The sequence below is a fragment of the Cynocephalus volans genome, chromosome 6 (assembly GCF_027409185.1).
Source record: "Cynocephalus volans isolate mCynVol1 chromosome 6, mCynVol1.pri, whole genome shotgun sequence".
NCBI lineage: Eukaryota > Metazoa > Chordata > Mammalia > Dermoptera > Cynocephalidae > Cynocephalus > Cynocephalus volans.
In genome coordinates, this window is record NC_084465.1 from 132,229,258 (window position 1) to 132,255,392 (window position 26,135).

At 45.4% G+C, this 26,135-nt stretch overlaps 1 protein-coding gene across 1 annotated transcript; it reads left to right on the plus strand.

Annotated features, from left to right (window-relative positions):
* The first annotated feature begins 1,238 nt into the window (after window positions 1–1,238).
* ECHDC3 (enoyl-CoA hydratase domain containing 3) lies at window positions 1,239–26,056 on the plus strand. The gene is made up of 5 exons (XM_063099993.1): window positions 1,239–1,590; window positions 5,467–5,588; window positions 7,006–7,103; window positions 11,894–12,094; window positions 22,034–26,056. The coding sequence occupies exons 1-5, from the start codon at window positions 1,421–1,423 to the stop codon at window positions 22,343–22,345; spliced, it is 903 nt and encodes a 300-aa protein (XP_062956063.1). The 5' UTR covers window positions 1,239–1,420; the 3' UTR covers window positions 22,346–26,056.
* The last annotated feature ends 79 nt before the right edge of the window (window positions 26,057–26,135 follow it).

A 26,135-nucleotide genomic window follows, 5' to 3' on the forward strand; every position in this document is an offset into this window, starting at 1 on the left:
GGTAAGGGTGGTAGTGGTTTCAGTTGACAGTCCGAAATATTTTCCTGTACATTAGTGTTTTGTCCAATTAAGAGGCCAAGAATTAAAGGGGGCCTCACTCAAAAAAGTCCAGTGGGTGACTATGCTAAGCCATTGTGCAACTTAGTGATGCCTTTCGAGTGTGCCCTTTGTTCGATTGTTATCCTTGCACAACTCTCCGTGGGGAAGGGTGCGGGGTCTTGGGGATGGGGTCTCCCCTTCAGACCATGTATTCCATGTATCCCACAGATTCCAGACTTTGGGAACTTACATCAGGAAGTATTAACTAACAAATAGCACTAAGGATATCCTCACCATACTTAAACTTTCAACTGCAGGATATGCCCTGCCTCATGCCAGCCACTTGCATCCTGGAAAGGCCCTCCTTTTCAGTCCTGGGTGCATCGGAAAAGCCCAAGAGGCTTTTCTTTTCTTTTTTGTGACCGGTAAGGGGAGGTAACCCTTGGCTTGGTGTCGCCCGCACCGCGCTCAGCCAGTGAGCACACCGGCCATCCCTATATAGGATCCGAACCCGCGGCCTCGGCGCTACCAGCACCGCTGTGTTCCCAGTGCCGCACTCTCCCGAGCGAGCCACGGGGTTGGTCCCAAGAGGCTTTTCATGAGAGGACACAAAGCATTTCAAAGTCAGCGTCTGAGTGGGCTACCCCTCCCACAGTGTGATCTGTGATCGCTCGCGCAGGCTGGGCGGGTTTCTCGTGGCAGTGGGCGTACGCGGGGTGGGCGAAGCAATTGGTAACAAAGTGGCGTCGTCGCACACGCCACTCACCACCGATGACACTAATTTTTCTAATCTAGGCAAACCACCACATTTCTGGATGGTGCAAAAAGAAACAACCAGCCCACTCCTGCCTTGCCTTAAACTTCCGCAGGCCTTAGTAAGCCAAACAAACCACGGAACCGGTCTGCGGGTTTTAAGTAGGCGTCCTTCAGCCTTGAGTCCCAGGGGTCACGGGCGGGGCAGGGAACCGAGGGAGCGGGGCGGGGCGTCCGGGGGGCGGGGCGGTAGGGGAAGTGGGACGGACGGGGAAGGGGGCGTCCAGGGGGCGAGCCCTCCGGGGGCGGGGCGGTCGGGGAAGGGGAGGGCCAGGGGGCGGGGCGTCTAGCGAGCCCTCCGGGGACGGAGCGGTGGGGGAGGGGGAAGGCAAGGGGCGGGGCGTCTAGGGGAGGGGCGTCAGCCCGCGGGCGGCCGGAGGCGGGGCGGGCTCCGGCCTGGGAGGAGAGTCCCCGCGAAGCCCGGGCCTGACCTGGCGGAGCCGCGCGGACCCAGTGGAGGCGTCCCGGTCCAGCCCGCACCAGCGCCCTCGGAGCGCCCGGAGCCTGCGGCCCGTAGGGCGTCGGGATCGGGCGGCGTCCGGCCCGCTCCGCGCCGTCTCGGGCTACCATGGCCGTCGTCGCCGGTTTGCGGGCCTTGGGGACGAAGCGGCCCCGCTGGCTCTGGCGCGACCCGTGGGCCCCGCTCCCCGCCGGCTTCTGCACCCGGGGGCAGGCCGGGGCCGGGCTGCCGGAGTCGGAGCCGCGGCCCACCAGCGTGCGGCAGCGGGACGGCATCAGGTCAGCCCGCGGACCGGGCCGGGCGGGGCGGCCGGGGCGGAACCCGGGGCGTCGGGCAGCAGAGGCCGGCCACGCGCCCGGCCGCCGCCCGGCCCCCGGTGAGTCCGCCGAGGGCTGGGTTAGCGGTCAGGTCGGTCCTCGCCGTCACTGCTCAATCTGGCTGCTTCATCTCTTTGGGGAAGTCGTCTCCACATACCGGGTTCACAGATGTCCCTCGCCGGGACGAGGTAGCAGCGGGAGGACTGTGGGTGGGACTGCCTTGCACGGCCCAGCACTCCCCCTGAACCCTCAGAGCAAGCGACCCGAGTAGTTATTGGACTTTGGACCGCCTGTAGGCAACCCTGCAGGTACGCCCACCGCTGATGTGGCCTTCGAGGTCTCTGTGTCCCTGGCTCCAAGGTAGGCTTGGCCGAGCTGCTCCTTGGCCCTCACCCAAAAGTGCAGGGGTGGGGACAGGTCAGTAAATAAGCTAAAAGACACCGTCCTGAGCTCTGCCCTTTTGCGCAACAAGCCTAAAACCCTTAAAAACACACCTGTGCACCAACTGGAACCCGGATGATGCAATAATAAAGATTGGAGAGCTCCTGGTCCCAGCTTGGCCTGACCCTAATGTTTGCCTGGCCAGGACAGAGGTACAAAAGGAGGCCTGTATAGTGTGTTTCAGCATTTGAGTTACAGATCAAGCTAACTGCTGAACAGAATGTTTCTTCTCCTACCCCGACAAGTGTACCTTCCTGAGACCTGGAAGGCCTTGTTTGAATGTACAGTCCTCAGACTCCTAGGTGTTCCCCAAAAGGAGTAGAGAGCCAGCCCAAGGCCTGCAGCTTTTTCCTTTTCTTCCCCCCTCCTCTCATCCCCCCTCACCACTCCACCCTGACTTCCTTCTATTCTGCAAGGTGCTTGGCATACGGGTCTGCAGACACCCCACCCAGCATGGCAGCCAGAAGAAGGCCAGTTGAGTTTTCCAGAATTAAACATAAATCAGAAAAGATGATTGGAATGATCTATCATAAATGCTAGGAATCACTTGGCAGCAGTAGGAAACCCCCCACCCAAACAGTAAAGCAGTACCATGGTAGCCACTAAGCAGGTGAGCTTGGGCAAGCTGTTCCTCCCAGCAGTAATGCTGTCATTTCACGAGGGCCAGCTTTGAATCAAGGACTGTGCTAGACACTTTGCAATCATAGTTCTCCATTCTTACAGTGGCCTGCAAGATAAGTAAATACTATCCCTGCTTTACAGTGAGGAAACACGTTCACAGAGTCAACAGCCTGCTCAAGGCCACACAGCCAGCAGGCAGGACCGCCAGGAGTCAGAGACAGGTCCTTCTGCCTCCTCATTTCCACTCCGCTGTGCCATCTTGCACGGCTCACCACTTGGGTTTAAAAGAGACGGCAAAGAAACTGGATGTGATGTCAGACCACCACAGTCAGCAGAGTTGGCTGTGAAAAATGGAAATGCTACCTTTTGTCATTAATTCAGTCAACAGATATTTACTGAGTGTCTCCTCTGTGTGTGAACATGACAGTCCCTCACTTCACAGGCCTTCTTGTGGTTTGCAATGATGATCTTCAGACAGCTCATCGGGACATTTATAGGGACGATCTCTTGCATTTACTCTATGTTTTTATCACATGACCTGGTGGCAACCTCATTCCTTCCTCTCAGATAGGTGGTGGTGGTTGGTGAAGCTCTCGGTGCAAGGCGCTGTGTGTTTTGAGCCAAGATAGCCACTGGGGGAGTTCAGACTGGTGACATTCTTAGGTACTATCAACAGGGTTTGATGAGCGGTTGATTATGAAAGAAATAGAAATCTAGAATGATGTTCGGTTTCTGGCACGGGCAACTGAGTGGCAGCACTGAGATATGGGAAAGAGGAGAGGAACTAGTTTGGGAGTGGGGGAATGTGCCCAAGGAACACCTAGGTGGAGAAACCCAGTAGATATGTGAATGAACACACAGACTGGCCCTCAGGACAGAGGTAGCAGTTGACATCAAGGCCATTGGTGAAGTTCCCTGGGAAGACTATGGAGCACAAAGAGGGCAAAGGACAGAATCCTGAGAATCACTGGCATTTTGGGCTTAGCAGAAAGCTAGGAACCCATGAAAGAAGTCAAGAAGGACTGGCCAGAGTACAAGTAAGCCAGGAGAAAGGGAATATGGTTCCAGAAGGAGGGCATGATCAAGATGCAAGTGGATTTGGTTCTGGCGATTAGGAGATTACCTGTGAAAACAGTCTCAGTAGAGCAGTAGGAACAGAAGCCTGGTACACTGGGTTGAGCAGTTTAGGACACTCTGACAGTGCATGTGACGTGTGAGCAGAAGGGTTAATGGGACACCTATGAGCAGGTACTGCTGTGAGGCAAGGGTGTCTGGGGCTGGAATCTTTTTACACAATTTTGCCAAAGGCCTTAGAATTTAATTTAAGCATATGTCACTGATGGGATGGCAGCCTTTTGTATTTGCTACAGCAAACACACTCATTATTTTATTGAAAGGTTTATTTTTATTTATTTTTTGTTTGTTTGTTTGTTTGTTTGACTGGTAAGGGGATCGCAACCCTCGGCACAGTGTGGTCTGCACCACGCTCAGCCAGTGAGTACACCGGCCATCCCTATATAGGATCCGAACCCGCAGCCTCGGCGCTACCAGCGCTGCACTCTCCCAAGTGAGCCACGGGGCCGGCCCGAAAGGTTTATAAGCCATTCTCTCACCATCACCAGCAACCCCCAAATATAGGTTTCAAAGTCTATCAGCATATTAGCTGTAAGTAATTTTTGTACTTATGTGAGAACATGTTTATGAGAAACAAAACAAGGAACATCACAGCCACCAGAAGACTGCAGCAAAATGGAAATGGTATTCCAAAAAATGGTTATTCTTACTGCATTGGAATATGTTCAGTCATCAAAGTTGTTTTCCAGAAAACAATGGCACAGCATGCTATTTATGGAGGATGCAAGTTGACTACATAGCAGTGGGAATATCAGATTCGTAAAAGAATGAGAAAGGCAGAAATCATGTGGGTAGAGACTGATAGGAAACAGATATAAAATATGTAACAATAATCTGGCATTTGACTTGTCCATTTCTTATAACAGCAAAAGTAAGACATTTCCGTATAGTGGCAGTAAGGTGCCAATACAGGCTATTGTATTCAGTGTGTGGAGTATCTTAAAATGGTGAACAGTCCCTTTGAATACCAGCTTTTTGGTGCGACAGTATGTCCAGCAGAACCCTCTACCTGTATGGTTTTGTCCTTTTTTCTTTATATATCATCTCTTTCTCAGACAGTGTGAATTATTTTGCAGAATTACAGGACACCACTATAAAACATGAAAAAATGCTGTTGTGTATGTGTAATTGCAGCTGTATCTCAGCTCCCTTTTCTTTGGAGTGGGTAGGAGGAGATCTGGGGGTGGATTTTCATTCTCTGCTCCATTTCTAACCTTATTCCAAAGAACAACAGGAAGAAATAAGTTACAGGTAGCCACCATTTGTAAGCTTCCTCTGGTTCCTGTCGCTGTCATACAAACCTTACATTCTCTCTGAATGGGTGGTGATGATTTTGGAACTGCTATGACTCACCCCTTCCGTGGAGGTGGCAGTCATGTTTCTGACAGCAAATGAGGAGCAAAAGAGAAACAAATCAAGGGAAGAGGGAGGAAAAACCAGCCGGCACTTCAGATCATCTTTTTCTTGTTTTGACTTAGCTGTAACTCTAGAGAGTTGACAGACCCTCAAAATTGGCCCTAAGCACCAGCAGTTGTCTGCTCTTGTGTTTTTAAAATAGCTCCCAAATTAGAAAGGAATTGCAGGGGTCCTTACTTATTTTGACTGGTGTGTGACCCAATGATTATAAAATGTTCTTCGCAGGAACATTGTCTTGAGCAATCCGAAGAAGAGGAATGCGCTGTCACTTGCAATGCTGAAATCGCTCCAAAGTGACATTCTCCATGAAGCTGAAAGCAAAGATCTGAAAGTCATTATAATCTCAGGTATTTAGCCAATATCTGTCCTTAGTGTTCTGCAATGCCCAGAAGAGATTTCTTGAAATTCTTTGGTTAATTGGGACATTTGCTTACTTAACTGGAGAATCGTTTTGAAGCTCCTTTACAGGAACCTTAATTATGGAAAACTCCTGTGTAGTTAGGGACTTGGTCCTAACACTGTTACCTGCAGAAATTATAGCAAAGATTATTTTTCAGTGAAAATATGTCTTTTCCTTTTTATCAAATTCTAAACATTGCCACACTTGGCTGTGCTGATCTTCGCATCGAAATCAGAATTGATTTCTTCATGGACTTTATAGAATGGGTTTAGTCATTAATCCTTTTGGTGGATTGCGTAGTCAGCTAAGATCTGGCCTTTAGGGAGTTTGATTGGTTTGTCTTTTTTGTTCTCACCAAGCTTCTAAACGGATATCTGCAGTGTATTGTTTAATGGTGCCAGAGAACATGACTTTTTTTGCCCATTTCTGTCCTTGCTTTTTTTCCCAATAAGAATTTTTACAGAATTATCTTTTCTTGGGATGATAGTGGTGGTGTAAATATTAGCAATGTCAGCATTTTCAGGCATCCACAGAAAAATATAACAAATGGTGTTCTGTGATGCTTTGTTTTGTAAATTAAGAGTCATTGTTTCAGGTGGCACGTACTCAGAATGTTATCTTCTTATCAAGGGTTAAACATAAATTTTCAACTGTTTTATATGGTGAAGGGAAAAGAAACTAGAACTCAGAGTTCAGCATCCACCTGGATATATAGCAAAGGCAGCTAACTTCTTAACTACACCATTTCCTCACTTGCAAAAAGATGGTAATATTGCCTATCAAAATAACCGCAATGAAAGAGAGACATAAGAGTGTTATCACATCCTCGGTGGAATGACATTTTATTGTTGTTGTGATGACAATGACAATAAAGAGCTTGAACCAAGTTCTCTTCACACTCTGTCCTTCCCAATTCTACCCCTCTGGATGGCTGTCACCTGTAGACTAAATGACATGGACACTGCCCAAGGCATGGTGGCTTCCAGTGGACCTATATGAGTCAATTCTCTGAGGCCAGACCAAGTCCAAAACAAAAGTGTGAGACCAGAGGGACAGCTCTGTAAAAAGTACCTTGACCTTGGTTACTTAGCCTTAACCTTGTATGATTGCATGTTTTCATGGGTTTCCACCACAGACCTTTAGGAGACAGAGGCCTGACCTTGCATGTTCATCACAAAATTCTGGCCATAACTTTTCAAGTGAATGGGAATTATTCTCATCAAAATTGGGTCATTCTTTCTCCCGGTGTCCAAAGCATGGCTGCAGTTGTTTGCTAAAGTTGCTCAGTAGACAAATAAGCAAACTGCCCACCTCCGGCTGTTTACATCTTTTTCTTTTTTTTTCTCAATTGGAAATATTTGCAGCTGAGGGGCCAGTGTTTTCTTCTGGGCATGATTTAAAGGAACTGACAGAGGAGCAAGGACGTGATTATCATGCTGAAATATTTCAAACCTGTTCTGAGGTAAGCCAGGATGATGGTCAGCAGTGCAAACCTGAAAACAATCATAATATGAAATATTATATATTAAATCAGAATTAGCATTCTAATTTACAGACAAGATCTTATCTATGAGACTTAACCACTGCAAACCTACTGAAAAATGTGGCCATTGGTGAATCCTTCATCCATGCAATTATTTGGTTTAGACTTTTGAGGCCATAATTTGCTATTGATTCTGTTATGTGCCAAAGAAAAGAAAATATACGATGGCTCTCATAGTTGTCATCTCCAGCATTGTGGGGGCATGTCTTGGGGTACAAGTTTTGAGTAAGGGGTAAAAGGTGGGAACATACATCTTTAGAGAAAAAGAACCTAAGATTATGATAATTTTTAAAATTATTCAACTAAAACAACTCTGTTAATGAGAAAGAGGGAGCACTCATTACGGAATAACAATAATGGTTTTCAAACCCTTTTTTCAAACCAACCTTTATAATCACCACCTCCAAGTAGGAAAATGAACTTCTCTATTTTTACTTTTCTGCATTTTTAACCATATTAAGGAGGAAAATTGTCCATAGCCACAGAGGAAGAAGAGTTACAAAAAGTTCTGGATGATTTATGAACACATCAAATCAACTCTTGGGTAATAAAAAATTGAATATAGAATCCAGCTTCAAGTAACATGGGTCATTTAATGAATATTTACTGAGCACCTATTAGAAGCATAATACTTGCAAGGTATTGAGGGAAATATAAGAAAAAAAAATGTTTCCTGCCAGACTGAAACTGGAAATCTGGTTGGGAAACAAGACATATAAAACAGTTTTATAACCTGACCCCGAGATTACTTACTCTGATTTTTCATTCATTCCTTGATTTACTCATTCACTTATTTGGTTATTAACGATTCAAAAAATTTTGAATCCCTGCTATGCAGACAAGACAGGTGAGCCACAGGACAGTGAATGGGGAGGTGATGGAGGTGCCCTCCTGATGGTCATTTGTGTTCCTTGCCCTTCTAGAAAGCCGTAAAGGGATCAGGTTATATTTTTCTCATTTCATGGAAAGCCAGGAAGAGCGAGTTCCTTGAAGCTTCACGGGGAGTTGGAAACAAGCTAGAGATGAGACCTATGTCTTTTGTTTCCTGTATTAATGATGTTTATGTAACATTCTGCTCTTGCATTTGCCAAGGCTTGGTGCTTTATACGTTTTTTCTACTAATACCCAGTATGTTTTGCTAAAATAGAAAAGCATCAAAGAGAATCAATAGAGCCCTCCTATCCTCCCTAAAGTGTCTGCTTTTATCACTGTGCTGTGGAAACTTCATGAACTCAGACCTGAACAGGTTACCAAAGGGCCACAGGGGAGCCAGGGCTTCTTCAGAGGATAAAGGCCAGATTTCTTAGAAGCTTCCAACCCGCAGATAATGCCTCTGGCTCACTGATAAAGACTCAGTGCATAAACAGGACCTAGTTCTGATGTAGTAAAATAGGAATGAAACTGTATTGATTTCTTTAATACTATTCTAAGAAAATCAAATTGTCTTGGATAAATATGAGCACCATGAACTTGTGCAAGATCTCAATTTCCAAGTGTAATCAACAGGCAGATTGGAACAGAATGAGCTAGATATTTCATTGTTCAGTTCATGCATGAGAAAATTTGATTTTAGAAAGGAAAATAGAAGTATCTGAATTAGCTCAGCGTCTAAAAACTATAGCAGATTTGCTACAGACCACAAGTACTACATGATAGTTAATTATTTACAAACCAACAGGAGGGCAAATTAAGAATGAGAAGAAGAACTTGGTTATGGAAGACGGAAGTTGACCTGCGTTGCTGACTTGGTGGCTTACACCAGAGGCTTGTCCCTTGTCTCTCTCTCATATGCTGTTGAAGTCTGGAGATGGAAACCCTAGTCCAGGAGAAGATCCTTCTCTTTCTTCTTACACCCCACCAATGAAATGACAATGGGACAAGTTTTCTCGCTTTTGGAAATAAATAGGAACCCTCAGCCATGCTGTTTAATGAGTCAAGGGCAGAGTTAAACTTAGGTCACATTTTGGAGTAGGCAGAACCCAAAACAGTACTTAGTTCAGGGAAGTCAAATAGGAAATATAATCAGTTCTTGAATATCAAGGGTTTGATTATCCTAGCTTGTTTATTATCTAAGTTCACTTTGTCTTTTCTGAACTGCTGTCTAACTTTATTTAAAATATTTTTTATTTATGAAAGTAATAAGTACTTATTATAGGACGTTTTGAAAATCTAGAAAAATGAAAAGAAGAAAAATAATTAATACCATACCATAATCACACCACCCGGAGAGAACCAGAATAAATATTTTGCTATATTTCTTTTTAATCATTTTTCCATGTGTACCTATTTTTTGTCTAAATAATCATATATAAGTGATTAGAGTATAACGATTATAGCATTGAATGCTTACTGTGTACCAGGTAATATTTTAAGTACTCTAGACATATTAATTTATGCAATTGTCATGTTCTGTAAGGTTGGTGCTATTATTATGCCCATTTTACAGATGTGAAAGCTGAGGGGTTAAGTGACTTGTCCAGGTTTAGTCAGCAAGCTATTGACAGACTGGGTGTAAAACCCCAGCAGCCTAGCTCCAGACCACTACATAAGCTCCAGACCACCATGCTGGTATTTCTCTTGGAAAATTTTATTTTAATGAAAATACAGCATTCTATTAAATGGATGTAATTTAGTTTACATTGCCATCTACTTATTTTTGTATATTTGTATTATTTATAATTTTTTACTATTATAAAATAATGATTTGATATGAGCATCTATGACCATAGAGCTTTTTATCTATTTCAGATTCTTTCTTTTATAAAAAAATTATTTATAAATATTATTTTTTAAAATTCTAAGATGTTGCAAGGCAGTTGGGAGGGGAAAGGGGGTGGAAAATAGGGTGGGAGGAGGAGGGAGGGGGCGGTGTTAGAAGTCGAATTCCTAGGAATAAGCATTTTTAATGTTGTCTGATATATACTGTGTTACCTGAGTATTTTCTTTTGGGTCTTATGAAATCCTAGCCCTTCATAGATGGCAGAGAGGACATGTAGACTGTTCAACTTTAATCCCAGTCAGTTGACTTCTCATAAGCAACTTCAGTTCAGTGAGCGACAGGACAACACATGGAACTAAATTTTTTCTTCCTTTGCAGCAAGACTTTAGGAGTTCTTGTGAGCTCTTCCCCTTGTTATTGCAGCTTCCTGGGAATGAGCTCTATCACTAACCCATCCCCCACTTCACTTTAGAGTGCATGAATCCCCTAAATCCATGAACAGTTTTGTGTACAGGTATATATACAGGCACTCTTCTGGGGAGAGGGTCGTTAGAATTCATCAGATTCTCAAAAGGTGAGCCCCTACAAAAAAGTCAAAAACCACTACTATGAAGTATGATTCCATAGTCTTAAATAAGTAATTGATCATTTTAGAATAAAGCTAACAAGTATCAAAGTTTAATGAATATAAAAAGCAAGTTTCTTGGGCAAAATCTTCAAATCAGTGAAGATCACTTTTCTCTGAATTGCTGCCTTGGGGAGAGAAACTCAGATTTAGTTTCTATTCTCCCTCCTTTTCTGCCAAGGTTCAAAGAGCAACAGTTTAGAAATTGAAGTTACCATAGCAACACAATCTGTTTAAAGTGTCATGAAAAAACAAGCTGCAAAAGTGAGTTAAAGTTCTGGAGATTTATTGGGAGGGAAGGTCACATGAGCACATTTTTGTCTCTTTCCTCTGTGCCAATGGCCCTGTTTGTTTGTTTTGATGACAGCAGGGTCTCCCATTTTAATAGAATTAAGAGAGAATCATAGTGGTAATTTGAGAAGTAATTACTAAAGAAATTGCCTTCAAGTCCCTTTTCCACCTTAATTTTTCAAGGAACTACCAAATACCACTTTCAGACTTTTAACACGAGAGCTGCACGCAGGTCCGGTAAGAACAGAACTTTAAGAACAAACTGTTTCCCAGAGATAAAAATCCACAGTATTCTTCACTGGGGGTTCTGGGTAACCAGTAGGAAGGGATTGTGACCTCACAGAGCTGGGCTTGGAGCCGAGGTCAAGATCCCGTAGCCACCACTTACCCATCATGTGGCCTTAGGCAAGTGACTTCTCCCCTGCTATGGTCTGAATGTTTGCTCCCTCCATAGCTGCTGTGGAAGCTTGATCCCCAGTGCAGCAGTGTTGAGAGGAAGAGTCTTTGGGAGATGATTGGATCACAGATTAATGGGTTATCACAGGAGAGGCCCTGGTAGCTTTAAAAGGAGAGCAAGTGAGCAGGTTGGTCTGCTTTTGCTCAGCCCTGGCCATGTGATACCCTAATACCACCTTGGGACTCTTCTGAGAGTCCCCACTGAGAAGGCCCTCACCAGAAGCATCCCCTGGACTTTGGGACTTCCCAGTCTCCAGAACTGTAAGAAATAAATTTTGTTTCTTTATATATTACCCAGTTTCAGGAATTCTGTTATAAACAACAGAAAACTGAATAATCCACTCCCTCTGAGCTTAGTGTCCTTGTTGCAAAATAGGGTTCCTTCCTCATGGGGTTCTCAGGAAAACAAAACTATACAGTCTGGTTCAGAGTAGATATTTGATACAGGTTAGTGCTTTTGGTATCTTCTTTCACCCTTTTTCCCCCCATAAAATCTGCCGAATTAATGCATACGAAAGTGCTCTGAGAACAGTCAACTCATAAAGTCATATAAAATAATAGGTATGAATGTGGTACCTCACTGTGGATGGAAGTGACATGCTGTGTTTGCTCCTGCAGGTCATGATGCTGATCCGGAACCATCCCGTACCGGTCATTGCCATGGTCAATGGCTTGGCCACAGCTGCCGGTTGTCAGCTGGTTGCCAGCTGCGACATTGCTGTGGCGAGTGACAAGTCCTCTTTTGCCACTCCTGGGGTGAACATCGGCCTCTTCTGTTCCACCCCTGGGGTTGCCTTGGGGAGAGCAGTGCCTAGAAAGGTAATTTAGCTTCCTTCAGACCCTTCTCTAGGTTTCCTCCTCCAGTGCATGTGAAGTTTCAAAACTAGCTATTAAAAGTACTGTTTATATCAAGACATTCTGCCCAAAGCATGTCTGTTTGTATGTCGGGGAGTAGGAGGACCAAACAGCTGTCTCTTCCTTTACAGCTTCTTACACTGGGCCTCAATTTGTGAAGTCACCGCGTTTCGATCTTGCATGCCCCTTGGTGTGACTAGTTAGGTTTGTTTTGTTTTCATGAAGGCACATGTTTTTGTAATTATATTTGAAATGCAATTGAGACCCAGTTTTGTTGCCCTGAGTGGTTGCCCATGAGACCTAATAGTGTGCTGACGTCATGCCAGTATCAAGAGGCTAGGATAGTAGTGTCACTGGCCTAGACTGTCCACGATCCATCTTGTTCCTGAAAAGATTTAAAGTAGCTGATTTACTGAGTGCACTGGGTTTGCATCAGTTGCATTTCAGCCCCACGAATCTTTTGTGCATGGTATGTTGAAGCTGCCCAAGAAAGAGCCGTGTTACAAAGTTGTTCTGTCGTTGCTCACTACGGTGAAGTCCATTTTCATCACAAAGCTTCTTTCCTTCCTACAACACCATAAAATAATATTTACTGAACATCCCTTAAGTGTAATCCAGCAGCGTCCTTGTTCTAGAAAAAGTGCATCTTTGTTCTCAACAGGAAATCTGTAAAAAGCAGGCAGTCATGTACCACAGCAAGTAGGGAGCCTAAATTGCTTTCTAGAATGTATTATCTATTTTAGCATCAACTATGAAAATTAGCAGTTGCTCCCATGCCTGAGGCACACAAGAAATGAGACCCAAGGGAAATCAAGCAGTAGGGCCAGGAAGGTTAGGGAAGTACTCCTTTCTTTTATGGTGCTTCTGTATTAGTTTTTATAGAAATGTGTACTCATGGGGAAAATCTGAAGACAGATACCTGTGATCACACACATGCTCTCCACACTGCAAAAGGTGACAGCCTGCTACAACATCTTCAGACTAGGGATATTTTTGATTCTGTCAAGATAGAAATTTACCTTAAATGTATAGATATCCCTTCCATAAAAATTTCTTAAGTTCCTACTTTTTTTTCTTTCTTTTTTTTTTGTGGCTGGTCAGTATGGGGATCTGGACCCTTGACCTTGGTGTTATAACTCCACGCTCTAATCACCTGAGCTAACCAGCCAGGCCTTAAGCCTCTACTTCATATTAGCACATTAAATTAAAATGTATTACAAATTTATTGCCAGAGGTTGTTAATAAACAACTTTTTTTTTTTTTTTTTTTTTTGTGACCGGTAAGGGGATCGCAACCCTTGGTGTGGTGTCACCCACACCGTGCTCAGCCCGTGAGCGCACCGGCCATCCCTGTATAGGATCCGAACCCGTGGCCTCAGCACTCCCAGTGCCGCACTCTCCCGAGTGAGCCACGGGGTCGGCCCTTAATAAACTACTTCTAAAAAAATCAAATCAAGTCACAAGGCCTTTGCACAATAAAAGGCAGTTGTTTTGGCTAGCCCGTCTGGTACCTGTCCACCCTCCTCAGCACTTGACATGCTGGAAAGTTCCGTGGTAATGCATATGAAAGAAACCTTAAATCAGCTCTACCATCGGGATAAGAATTCATTCTTAAACAAACAAACTTTTGAAATCAAGGCCTGTTGATTCCTAGAAACTTAACATCATATCATCTTTATCAAGTTTTAAATTAGTTTTAAGAAGAGAGGGGAAAATGTGACAAAACAGGCCTTAAGTTCCAAGGAATCTCAATTCTCAGAACCACATTGCATAATTGGCCAGTGTGACAGATGAAGGGGCAGGGACATTGTAAGAACTGAAGTAGCTTTTACCTCCCAAAGACAGATTTGGCAGGAAGCAGACTTTCTCAGAAGATGGTTCAAAGACTGTCCCAGATTGTTGTTCTCAGATTCCGGGACTCTGTTCCTCGTGTTCTGACCCTGAAGGCCTCTGAATCATTCCATTAGAGACTTCAGAATTTTTTCCTAATCAGCTATCTGAAAGTGGTTCAGAGTTCTGTCAACAGATGTCCTTACACCTTGGTCATTAATTCCAGGCTACTTGGAGGCATGGATCAGAAATATGGTTTGGGGTCAATGCTGATGAGCAGAAAATGTAGTACTGATCAAGGGACTCTCAAAAGAGGGAAAGTCTGTCTGAACTTAAGGCCTTTGCCAGGTTTCTGGATCTGCAGATCTGACCTGTGTGGCCTGTTTTAGGAGGAAAAATTAGGATTCAAAAAATCTAAACCTGACCAAAAACACCTGATTGTAGTGATACCCACACATCCATGCACAGGCCCATGAGTATGTGTGGTTGACGGGCATGTGTCCCCACATCCCTGCATGTATCCACAGGGAAGCAGCAGGTGCTTTCGCAAGCTGGCCTGGACAGAAATTCCAGCCCTTTTCACACAGGCTAAGACACCATGTGTGGGTCACCAGTGCCCTCTGCTGATCACCATGGGGACCTGCTCGGCTGTGCACAGAGACCCAGGGCTGTGATTTGTCCACCAGGGGCAGGTAGAAAGGATGAAGCAGAGCCCTTGTGTTCAAGCCAGATTGTGCTTGGGCCTGAATCATTTTTCCCATGTGTAAAGTGTTCCTCTCCTCTCACATGGGTTAAATAATGCATCTTCATCACCCCCTATAAACAGCCTGCCTGGTGCAGCTGCTCCCTTCCCCAGTGAGAGCTGGCCTTGCTTAGCAAAGCAGAGCCAGTGCCTCAAGCAGTTGGCGTCCCTGGGGAGCATGTGAAAAATCAGAATCCCTTCTTCCCCAACCAGGCATTTCTCCACAGGAGGAACACTTGGCTTCCACCTATTGACCCATTTTAGTTCTGAGTGTCTGTGGAATCTGATTTCCTAATAGTCTGATTAGAACAGACCAGGATTTCCAAGCTGCAAAGAGTGTTGTTAAAACCTTGATGCTCAGACTGGTGCACAGACCCAAAAGAGCCGGGGGCAATGCTGGGTCTCAGGCCTGCCCTGACGCACCACATCTTAGCAGCCGTAGAGTTTGGGACATGCAGCCCTAGAGAACGGGTAGTTCAACACCCCAATTTGCAAGAGGGCCTGGGAGAGTTCAACGACTTATCTCTTTTTCTCAGCCAATTTAATTAGGCCTGTGATCCCCCATCCAGCATGCTTCCCGCTGATTCCTGCCGCATCAGCCCCTGTGCTCAGATGCCTCCGCCTGCGTGGTGAGTGTGAGCATGCATCGGGCCACACCTGTTGGGCTCTGCTCAGTGCCTTACCCTGTCTCCGGCACTCAGCTCCTGGCTGCAGCTCCCCACCCGCTGCCCATGCTTCCTGGGAGACAGACTCCATGTGCTATGGGCTGAATGTCTGTGTCTTGCCCCCAAACTCATATGTTAAGATCCTCACCCCCAGCAGGATGGTATTAGGACAGGGAGCCTTTGGAGGGATTTTGAATGGGATTAGTGCCCTTATAAAAGAGACCCCAGAGAGCTGCCTTGCCCCCTTTTCCCCATGTGAGGACAGTGAGAAGACAGCTGTCTATAAACGATGAAGCAGGCCTCACCAGACACTGAATCTGCTGGTGCCTTGATCTTGGACTTGAGCCTCCAGAACTGTGAAAGATAAATATCTGTTGTTCATAAGCCACTCAGTTTATGGTACTTTGTTGTAAAAGCCCCAATGGACTAAGAACTTATGCTCATCCAAAAGGACAGGGATGGGGAGAGTATCCCCAGGAGGCTGCAGCTCACAGTTCTTGTCACGTGTGTGACTTGGGGGATCCCAAAGCCCCCTCTACTCTAAATGATCAGCCCCTCTCAGGTGTGTGATACCTAAAAGCCAATGTTAGGGATTCATAGATATTTACTGTTGCAGAAGGTATATTAATAATGACCACTGCATTTATGAGGTGCCCACACCAATTATCTCTAATCTTCACAATACTGCAGGAGGACGGAGGTACTTATTCCTGTTTTCCAGATGAGGAAACAGACTCTGATGGGGTTAAATCATTTGTTTAATGTTTCGTAGTTAGTAAGTGGCAGACCTGGGGTTGGAATTCGGGTACATCGGACTCCAAACCCTGCCTCTGGGTCAAGCTGTGGCCTCAAGTGCTTTTTTTGTTACTTTTAATACAAATACCCCTGGGGAGAGGAAAAATTAGATCACCAACTTCTCAGGGTGACCAAAGAGGTGCCAGCCTGAAAAGCAACACAAACTGATGGGTAGGAGGGGGAGAAGGTGTGTTTCCTTCTCTTTCTGGGGAGCACACTACACAGAAACTTGAATAAAGGTTGTGCTATCAGCTATAATATCAACAGGCTTTTTTTCTTAGGGAATACCACTCTCTTACCTAATCTATCTGGACAAAATCGATATGCTGAAATCAATACGCTACTAAATGGTATCACACACCCCCCCCAGGCAGATAAGGAAATTGAGGCCCAGAGGGGGGATAAATGTGGCAAGGGTGACTCGGTCCAGACCTCTGGCCCTTGTCCTTGCTCCAGGCAAGTCTTCCTCTGTGAGCAGTGTTAACCCCATTAAAACCTTCTTGGTCTTTGGGGCTGAAGCAAGAGGAGCCAGGATTGTAGAAGCAGCCATGCCCTTGCAGAGAGCGTCCTCCAGCCAGTCCAAGTTTCGTCCCCAGACTGACACAGGAGGCTGTCACACCACAGTGTCTGCACTGACCTAGTTCAGCGATTTGCTTTAATTACCAAAACAGCCCCAAGCCCTTTTCTCCTTCCTTCGCATGCGTGCATTCAGACACATCCATTAGTCCACGAGAAGGAAGCCCTCAGCCAGCCACCTCACTACCTGCCTGGGCTCCTCGCCTTTTCTCTTGATCTCTTTGCTCTTGAAAGCTGACATTCCTGGGACACACCCCGGGAGGTGCTGTGTCTTTATTGTGCTGCATGGGTTTGAGAAGAGACTGCAGGAGTCAGAGCCGGAGTGACCCAGCAGAGGCCACCAGAATCAGATTCCGAAGCCCAGCAGGGAACATCTTCCTTCACCAGAGACCTGGTGCATGACAGGGACCAAGCCCTCCTGGTTCCTCATTATCCACCTTCACAACAGAGTCTGTCACTTTATATGAAGTGGGAAAAAGGATGGGTGAAGGATGTAAATAAAACCTCCCACTTTTTAACAGTTGGACTTTTTTTTAACTATAAGTGAATCTGTGTAAGTGATAATAAAAGAAGTTTGCACCAAAAGTAGCAATAATGAATCCAGGAGCAGAAGGGACTTAGATTATGTGATCCCTTCACCTTGCCTTTGGCAAAGCTGCAGATAGAGTGTTCCAGAAAGATGAGTGTCTTTCATCTTTTAAAATAATTCCATGCAAGGTGATTTCTGAACTTAGCCATCCTTACAGCCACTAGGCTGTGGGCAATAGGAGAGGCAGGGGTGGAGTCTGGCCACTCTTTTATTTCTGAGTGTACTGAACACAGCACCCAGAATTTTTAGTAGGGGCTCTGTCGATAATTGTCTGAATCTCTTGTTCTGACTGTATGTCTCTCTGAGTATCTGCCTGGATGTCTGGCTGTCCGTCTTTCTTTGGTTGACTGATGGACTGAAAGAGAAAATATCTTTGCTGTCCCATTAAAATCCTTCATGTTTTAGCTCACGTTTATTTCCTTTTTGTTTACTTTTAGAGATCCTACAATAACATTTGAATCTTTCGTGTAGAGGGAATTTAAGAGATCTCTTACACCTTGCCCCTGCCTATGAGCAGAACCTCTCTCCCTTGCAGATAAGGGTCTTCCCTACTAATGCACCTCCAAGGGCTAAAATTCCACATTCTTCAGGGTGATTCAGTTCAGGGGTTATAAGCTTTTTTTTTTTTTTTTTTTTAAGCAGATTTTTGGAGTTGCTTCAGAATTAACATATAACGTAAATCCATAGTATTCCTGTGTCTTAGCTCAGGCTTCCATAACAAATACCATACACTGGGTGGCTTAAACAACAGAAATTTGTTTTCTCACAGTTCTGGAGGCCAGAAGTCCAAGATAAAGGTGCCAGCTGATTCAGTTCCGGGTGAGCGCTCTTTTCTTGGCTTGCAGAAGTCTACCTGCTGGCTACGTCCTCACACGGTGGAGAGAGAGTGGGCTCTGGTGGCTCTTCTTATAAGGACACTTATTGTATCAGGCCTCCACCATTATGATCTCTTTTAACCTTTGTTACCTCCTCATAGACCCTATCTCCAAATACAGTCACATTGGGGATTAGGGCTTCAACATATGGATTGGGGGGGGGACACAATTCAGTCCATAGCACAGTGCTTGACAAATAATAGGTTCTCTATATAAACATTTGTTGAATGAATTAAGCAGAGAACAGTACACTGTCGTTTGAGTGCCTTCTGATGGAGGCTGGTCACCTTCCTTCATAAATGCAGACTTATACCACATCCCTAAGCAAAGCCATCATAATTATTTCCCCTGATTTATGTCTTGCTCAAATGGACCATTTTTTCTAGCATTTCCATTACACTCAATGTGACAGTGTGCCCTACAGTCACTAGCTAGCTGTTCTTCACAGCCTCTCTGGGAGACAGTCATTTGTAACCATGGGTCCAGTTGGGGAAGTGATAGATGAGAAGCAGATTGCTCAGGGGTCCTTCAGGGACCAATGCTTAGCAGGCCTGGGACTAGACCCTCACCCAAGGTCCTGCCCCATGCTCCAGTATGTGGATGCTTGTGATACAGGGCACAGGACCAGCTGCCTGCCCCCTTTCAAAAGAAAGCCACTCAAAAGTCAAATGTTGGTGAAAGTGGAAGTTAGCTTTTTTTCAGGTGATCTGAGAAGAGATGTCAGGCTAACCCATCTCTCTGGTAAACCTGAAGGAGAATGGCCAGACTAAAGCCATCTCTAAGACTCAGATTTACTGAGCAGATTTTTAAGAGGGGAATAAGGGAATGGAACGTGGGAAATGAAAAGTAGGAGGGAGGGGGACATGAAAGGGGCCAGGTGCAAGTTTTCGCCAAGGCTCCATCTGGTTTCTGCTGCTGTCCTTGCTGTTATCCCAGGGTCTGGGTAGTACATGCAAGTCAGCAGCTCCAGCCTGGCTGGTGAACAACTTTGCATTCATTTAAGTAATGTCGTCTAGCCCCATAAGCAAGGTTCAAAATATCAAATAACCATGGGAAAAGAGGGAACTCAGAGAAATGCATGCCAAAGAAAAAACCACGTCCTTTTAAAATCTTTTACAGCCCATGTGGTTTTAGGTCCCATCATGGCTTCAGTTCTGTTCACTGCAGCACTTGGATTCCAAAGGACATTCCCCAAAAACAACATCTCGGGGCATTTGCAATCCTGTGCAGCTACAATATCTGAATCAGACGGGCTTTGCCAATGTGTAAAGCAGCCTGAGAAAAGGAGAACAGAGACAGCAAGGCTTGGGGGACAAAAAGGAACATGAGAGAGAAAGGAGAAGCTGAGGAAGGAATCTATCAGAAGATGCATCTGATAAGGAGATTGTACCCATGGACATGTCCAGAGCCCAAACTGCAAGCCCCACTGCATGGGTGTGAAGAATGCCCATCTGCTGCGCCAGCCAGAAAGGAACACCTACTGCTTTGGGTTTGATTATTTCCTCCTCCAGCTCTGATACTATTCTTAACTGCTCTTTGCAAGTCATTAAAATCTTGATCATTCCAGTGGTAAAGGAATCAATAAGCTTGACATGGGTGGTGGGTTTTTTTTTAACGTTGCATTGGTTTTTCAGGCTTGGCCACTTTCTGATGTATGGTCCACATGGATTCCCTGAGAGCCGCCTGTGCTCATGGAGGAAAAGGGGAAGCTCAGAGGTGCACAATGCTGTTTCCACTTTGGCTTCTGCACTGGGTCCCAGCTGATACCTGGTTCAGGGCAGAGACAGAGCAGAATGCTGTCCTGGCTCCCTCGCTGTGACTTGCTGCGTGTCTTCAGTACAGTGGTCTTTAGCAGCAGTTAGCAGCAGGACCCATGTGCAACCAGGGACTTCAGATATGCTTTGGCATGATGGTGTTATTCCAGGTCAACTAAAAAATGGTCTGCTCTAAAGCAATCCACAGGTGTCACATTCCTGCTTCCTGCAGCACAGGATCATTCCATCTCCAAAACAGGAGAAGTTGAGATTTAGTCCATGTCCTTAACTTTACAGAGGAGAAAATGAGGCCAACATCATCTGTCCCTGACTGCCAGTCTCTGCACCCGCAGTGGCAAGAGAGCCCTCAGACCATCCTACAATGCACACAGATCAGCCCCATGCAGCAAAAAACTATCTGGTCACCAAGGTGGAGAAACCCTGCTCTAAATGCTAATGACTCCCAAATTTATATCTAAAGCTAGTCTGGTTATTTCTTACTGCATAACAAGCCACCCACAACTTAGTAGCTCAAAACAATAATAATTGGTTTAGCTTATGAATTTGCAGTATGGGCAGGGCACAGCAAGGAAGGCTTATCTCTCCTGCACAGTGTCTGCGGCTCCAGTCAGGAAGACTTGAAGACTGGGAGTGACATTGGGGGACTTGTCTGAAGGCGGCTTACTCAAATGACTGGGTGGACCCTCAGCTGGGGGTGTCAGCTGGCCCACTCAGCCTGCCTCCCAGTGTGGCCTGGGCTTCCTCACAGCATGGTGACCAGGTTCCAACACTGAGCATCCCCAGAGAAAGGGCCAAGTGGAAGCCGTGTCACCTTTTTGACCCAGCCTCAAAGAAACTGTAGTGTCACTTGTGCTGTACTGTATTTGCCTTCATTCTTTCATTTATTCATTAAATCATTCATCAATAAATATTAGTAGGTTGCTTACTATGTGCAAGGCAGTCTTGTGCTGGAGATACTAAAAAGAACAGAATGAAAAAAAATATATTCCTGCCCTACTGGCATTTACAGGCTAGCAAAAGAGATATACAATAAACAAATAAACATATAAACTTGTATATGGTATGTTAGATGGTGAAAAGTTGAAAGGATAAAAATACAGCTGGAAAGGGGATAGAGCTGGAGTTTGTTTGACAATTTTTACAGGGCGGTCATGGAGGACCTCACTGATTAGGTGACATGAGCAGAAGCCTTAAGGAGATGAGGACAGAAGCCATGAGGACACTGGGGAGGGGGTAGAGGACCCTGAGGTGACAGCATGCTTGGTGTGTTAAGGAACAGCAAATATGCCACCAGGGCTGCAAGAGCATGAACGGGCCAGAGGGAGAGGGGAGGGCCCCTGCCGGCGTGGGTGTGTGCACCGAGACCCCACTTTGCGGTTGTAAATTTCAGCTTAGGGAATTCTAGGATCACCGCACAATATGTGGCACGCTGTGGAACAGAGAGAGAGGAAGTGATGCTTCTCCTCCTGCAGGGCACCTCTCCTTGTCACATCTCACCTATTTGTGAGTTAAAACCATGCTGAGCTCCACATCTAGTCCCTGGAAGTCATTTTCTTTAAACGCCCTCTTCTCTGGGAGACTGGAGGCTGCTCTTTCGAATCAGACTTTGGTGATGGTGCCTATGAAAGTGCCTCCTTGTGGAAGTGGCCCCACATTGGTTCATGGGAGGTACAGGGCCTCACAGCTGCAGCATTCACAATAGCATCCTGTCACATGTGTCTGCTGGCCTGTGTTGGCCCTCGAAAGAGATAGATAGAATCCCCTGCCTCGGCGAGGCCTGGTGATCAGATCCAGGGAGGAGCGAGAGAACACTAGGAAGTCCCGTTCCCCTCCTGGGATACATGTATTGTCTTTGCTCTTGGGAAGATCTGATCTCATCCCTGGCAGGAGTTAGGGTATGGAAGACGTCAGGGGTGATGGATGCCATGTTATTTGAAAAGGTAGATCATTGGGCTGAGGTTGTGGTTAAGTGAGGACAGCGATCGTCTGGGCAGGGTGAAACTGTGGATGTGGGGTACCAAGAGAGACTTAATGATCTCCTGTGTTTCCTCCCGTAGGTTGCCTTAGAGATGCTTTTTACTGGGGAGCCCATTTCTGCCCAGGAGGCCTTGCTGCATGGGCTGCTTAGCAAAGTCGTGCCGGAAGAGCAGCTGGAGGAAGAGACCATGAGAATAGCGAGAAAGATCGCCTCCCTGAGCCGTCCTGTGGTGGCTTTGGGTAAGGCCACCTTCTACAAGCAGCTGCCCCAGGACCTTAGAACAGCATACTACCTCACCTCCCAGACCATGGTGGACAACCTGGCCCTGCCAGATGGGCAGGAGGGGATCAAGGCCTTCATCCAGAAGAGGAAACCCATCTGGTCACATTGAGCCATCATTCATGGAGAAATGGAGGAGGAGGGGGTCCAGCAGGCGGCACTCAGGAAGCCCCCCACCCCTCACCTTTTGCTCCCCACCCACCACTGCTGCCTCTGATTGTAACAGAAGACAGCCTGCATTTATAATATTAGCACTGATTGAACAACATGTGGTCCATGTTAAAAGCCGTGATTCCATATGGAAAGGATGAAATGGAGAGTAAATAAAATGATCATTACAGTGCAAGGTTGGTGAGCGCCTGTGATGGGCCAGCTGTGGTAGGAAGCCTGGTATTTTACATATTCCTTCACTGCACCTTACACAAGGGCCATCCTGACATAGGAGACGGTGACCAGCAACTGAGGCATGAAAGAAGGATGCCAACCTCTTATCAGAAATGTCCTCTAAGATGGAGTTAATTCTGGATGCTCAAGAGAAGTGAAACATTTAAAATCTCCACGAGATGTTCTCTACCCTGAAAATCCTCTTGATCCTATTGAGAAATAGTCATGGCTATCCTTTGAAGTAATCTTATGTGATTTAAATATGTTGAGTATTTATAGAGATGGTTCTTTTATTTTCCCAAACAAACCGCAAACTGTCTGAGAAAGGAAAAAAAAATTACTCACCTCTCTGTACGCCACCACTGATGGACATATAGCAGGTGACTCATATTCTGAAATGAACATCCTTGCTGTCCAAGTTACTGTGAAGCCAGGACTATGGGCTAAACCCAAGGATAAATCACTGGGAGGAGGTGGCGTGGAGCAGAGCACACATACTACCCACTCAGAATCACGTCCTGCAGACACACTTCCAGCTCTGCTCAGCCTCCAGTGAAGAATCCAGACTAACATCAGGCATTCGGGTTCACCAACTAAGCAAGTGTTTAGATTAGGACCTAAACATTACTTTCTGGCGTCTGGTCTAATGTGGCCCAAGAAATGTTCCAAATCTCTTGTCATCAAGCTTGCCCATAAGGCTGATCCTTTTCTTTTTATTATTCTTAAGCCCATTCGTTTCACCCAGGAGTAGAATGTGGCCATAAATGTGATTAGTACCACGGCTGGAGGTAAAGAACCAGGTGGGTCTAACCTGAGGTTTTCATTCTGATCGCTGTGCAAGCACCTCACAGTATGGATGTCCCCGAGTGTTTTCACAGGTTTCTGTTGAAATTGGCAATTTTTTTCTTTCCCATTTTAAAAGTAGAAAAGAGTGTATTCTTGAAAAGGAAGAGTTTGTTACTAAGAGTGCCACTCATGAGCAGAAAAATCATTAGAGCTACCATTTCCTGGGCACATAGTACGTGCCGGATACCCTTTGTACATTCTCATGTGATCCTCACAAGAACCTAGTGGAGTAGGTACTATGATGATCTCTATCTCACAGATGAGTAGTTGATCCTCGACTTTGTCCAAGGTCAAATACCTGAGACTGTAGAGGAGGATCCAGATGTGGTCTGCCTGATAAAGCCATAGGTAATGGTTCCCCTGGCCACGCTACCTGTGGTGAGACCCTGGGCTGCTGTGAGGCTCACCGGGGACCAGCAAGCCTAAAGACACATCTGTGCCACTCCATAGCAGTGTTCCAAAGCAAGGGAATGCACCAAGTCCTCTTTGCTACAGAGCGTTGCCAGTGTGCAAGGGACACCAGATTTGGTTATTGGCAGATCACTACTGGAGTTTTTACTCCTAAGTTAATAAACAGCTGGCTGAAATTTCTAAACTAGACTGTGAAGAACTGGCTGTCCCAGTCAGCTCAAAACTAATGCAGGTCAGTGGTTTGAACTACTGTATGTCCCTCTTTGGGTGGCCTGCTGTGGAAGTTAGCACCTTGCAGTTGCTGGATCACCATGTAGAGGAAAGGATGTTAGAAACTCTTGGCTTTGGAGAAAATAACAAAGCCTTCTCACACATTTGACAAATGAAAATCCAAAGGTAACTTTCCCATTCCTGCATGGAATGAGCATGCACTAAACCCTCCAGGCATGGAATCCTCAGGCTTCTGGGCCGACTTCCCAGCCTATGAGCTGATGTGCACTCAGGGACCAGCTATAAATTCTAATAGCCGCCTGTGCAGAAAATCATCCAGAAAGAAAATCTGCTACCCACCCTCCGATGTCATATAATTTATCCCAAGGCAAATATAAATTCTGGGTTTATTTGTATCTCTGCTTCCTTGTTTTCTGATAACCACACATGATGATTGCTTTTGGAAAGCCTAGAATATTCATCTTTCTCTCTGTACCATTAACTTCCAGGGAAGCTGAGCTGAGCTCAGTCCAGCAGGTCATACCCCAGCAGGTTCAGGAGCTATAAAGTAATAGAAATGGGTGTTTGCTTCTGCCCATGCTGATGAGAGATCTTTCGAAGGCTGGCTTGACCCCTGGGGAATATAAACAAATGCAGTGAGTGACACAACACCAGCTCCCTGAATGATTTTATGCCCTGACTTTGGGGAAGTCACCATGCAAGAGCACATGATGATTTAGTGAGCCTAAAACCGTGCCAGGCAACTCTAGGAAGTAGGTCTTCTTATCCTCCGTATTACATATGAGGCTCAGACAATTTAAGGCATTTACCCAAACCGAGCCAGTGTGTGCATCTGGATCTATATGATCATGAAATCTGTGTTCCTGGCTACAACACTGTTCTCCTCCCAACATACAGTAAAGATTACTCTCCATCCCGCAGAGACAGACTAGCAATGTGCTCAAAAGAGACAAGCCATAAATCTTACAGAGAAGGGGATATGGATTTCCTTGCCAAAAGAGATTTAGGGAAAATCACTGACTTGACTTCCAAGAACATCGAGTGCTAGTCCCAGTTGTATGAACGTGTGTAGGCAATGTGGCCTCTGTAAGCCCTCAGTTTCTCTTTCTATACAAATGACACCACTGGACTCTCCGGTCCTTCAGGTCTGACATTCTGGATTCTACAATACTGGGATTTGGAAGTATTCCATAAAACTTGAAACAGGTAGTTTTTGTTCAGATGAGATGTTCTTCTACACATGGAGATGACGGGCATTTTACCCTGAGAAGTGGAAAATATTAAAAACACCTGATTACATTTGAGAGCAAGAAATCCGTTTACAGAAGCTCCCAGATTTGGGGCCACCCCTAAACGTTTGTAAGATGTCATCAGCTAGGTAGACCCTACATGAGGCCAACCTCTATCCACTCAGCAGTTGCTCCGAATGGGGTCTGGGTGCCCCCAGAGCCCTTCCATTATTCACCAGCTCTTTCCTCTCTCTGTCCTCGGAAAACCCATTTCACCAAGAGTAGTGTTTCCAGAGCATAGTCCCTGGATTACCTACATCTGAATGTTTGGTTCCTGGGCTCCACACCAGACCTACTGAATCAGAAATTCTGATTTCTGGTACCCAAAAAATATGCATTTAAAAAAAAATTTCCAAGTGATTCTTCTGCATGCTAAAGTTTGTGATCACCTGCATTAGAGTGGAAGTAATGTATTAAATCTTCCTAATCATATTTTCATTTTAACAGTTGGAGCAATACAGCTTTGATGATGAAATGGTGGGCAGTTGCATTTGGTTTGGAGAGGATGCGGAGAGACTTGAGCACATCCAGGATGCTCTTAAAATCTTACTACTTAGGCTGGTTTTGTGACCTTCACAGGCTCTATGTGCTCCTGCCTTTGGAAGCTCCATGTCCCATTACACATCAGAGTTAGAATACACCCATATCCCACACTAACATAATTCTTATACTTAGGGGAAAGCATTGAGTAATTTGATTTTTAAATAATTTTTAAAATATTTGATTAATTAAAGATTGTTA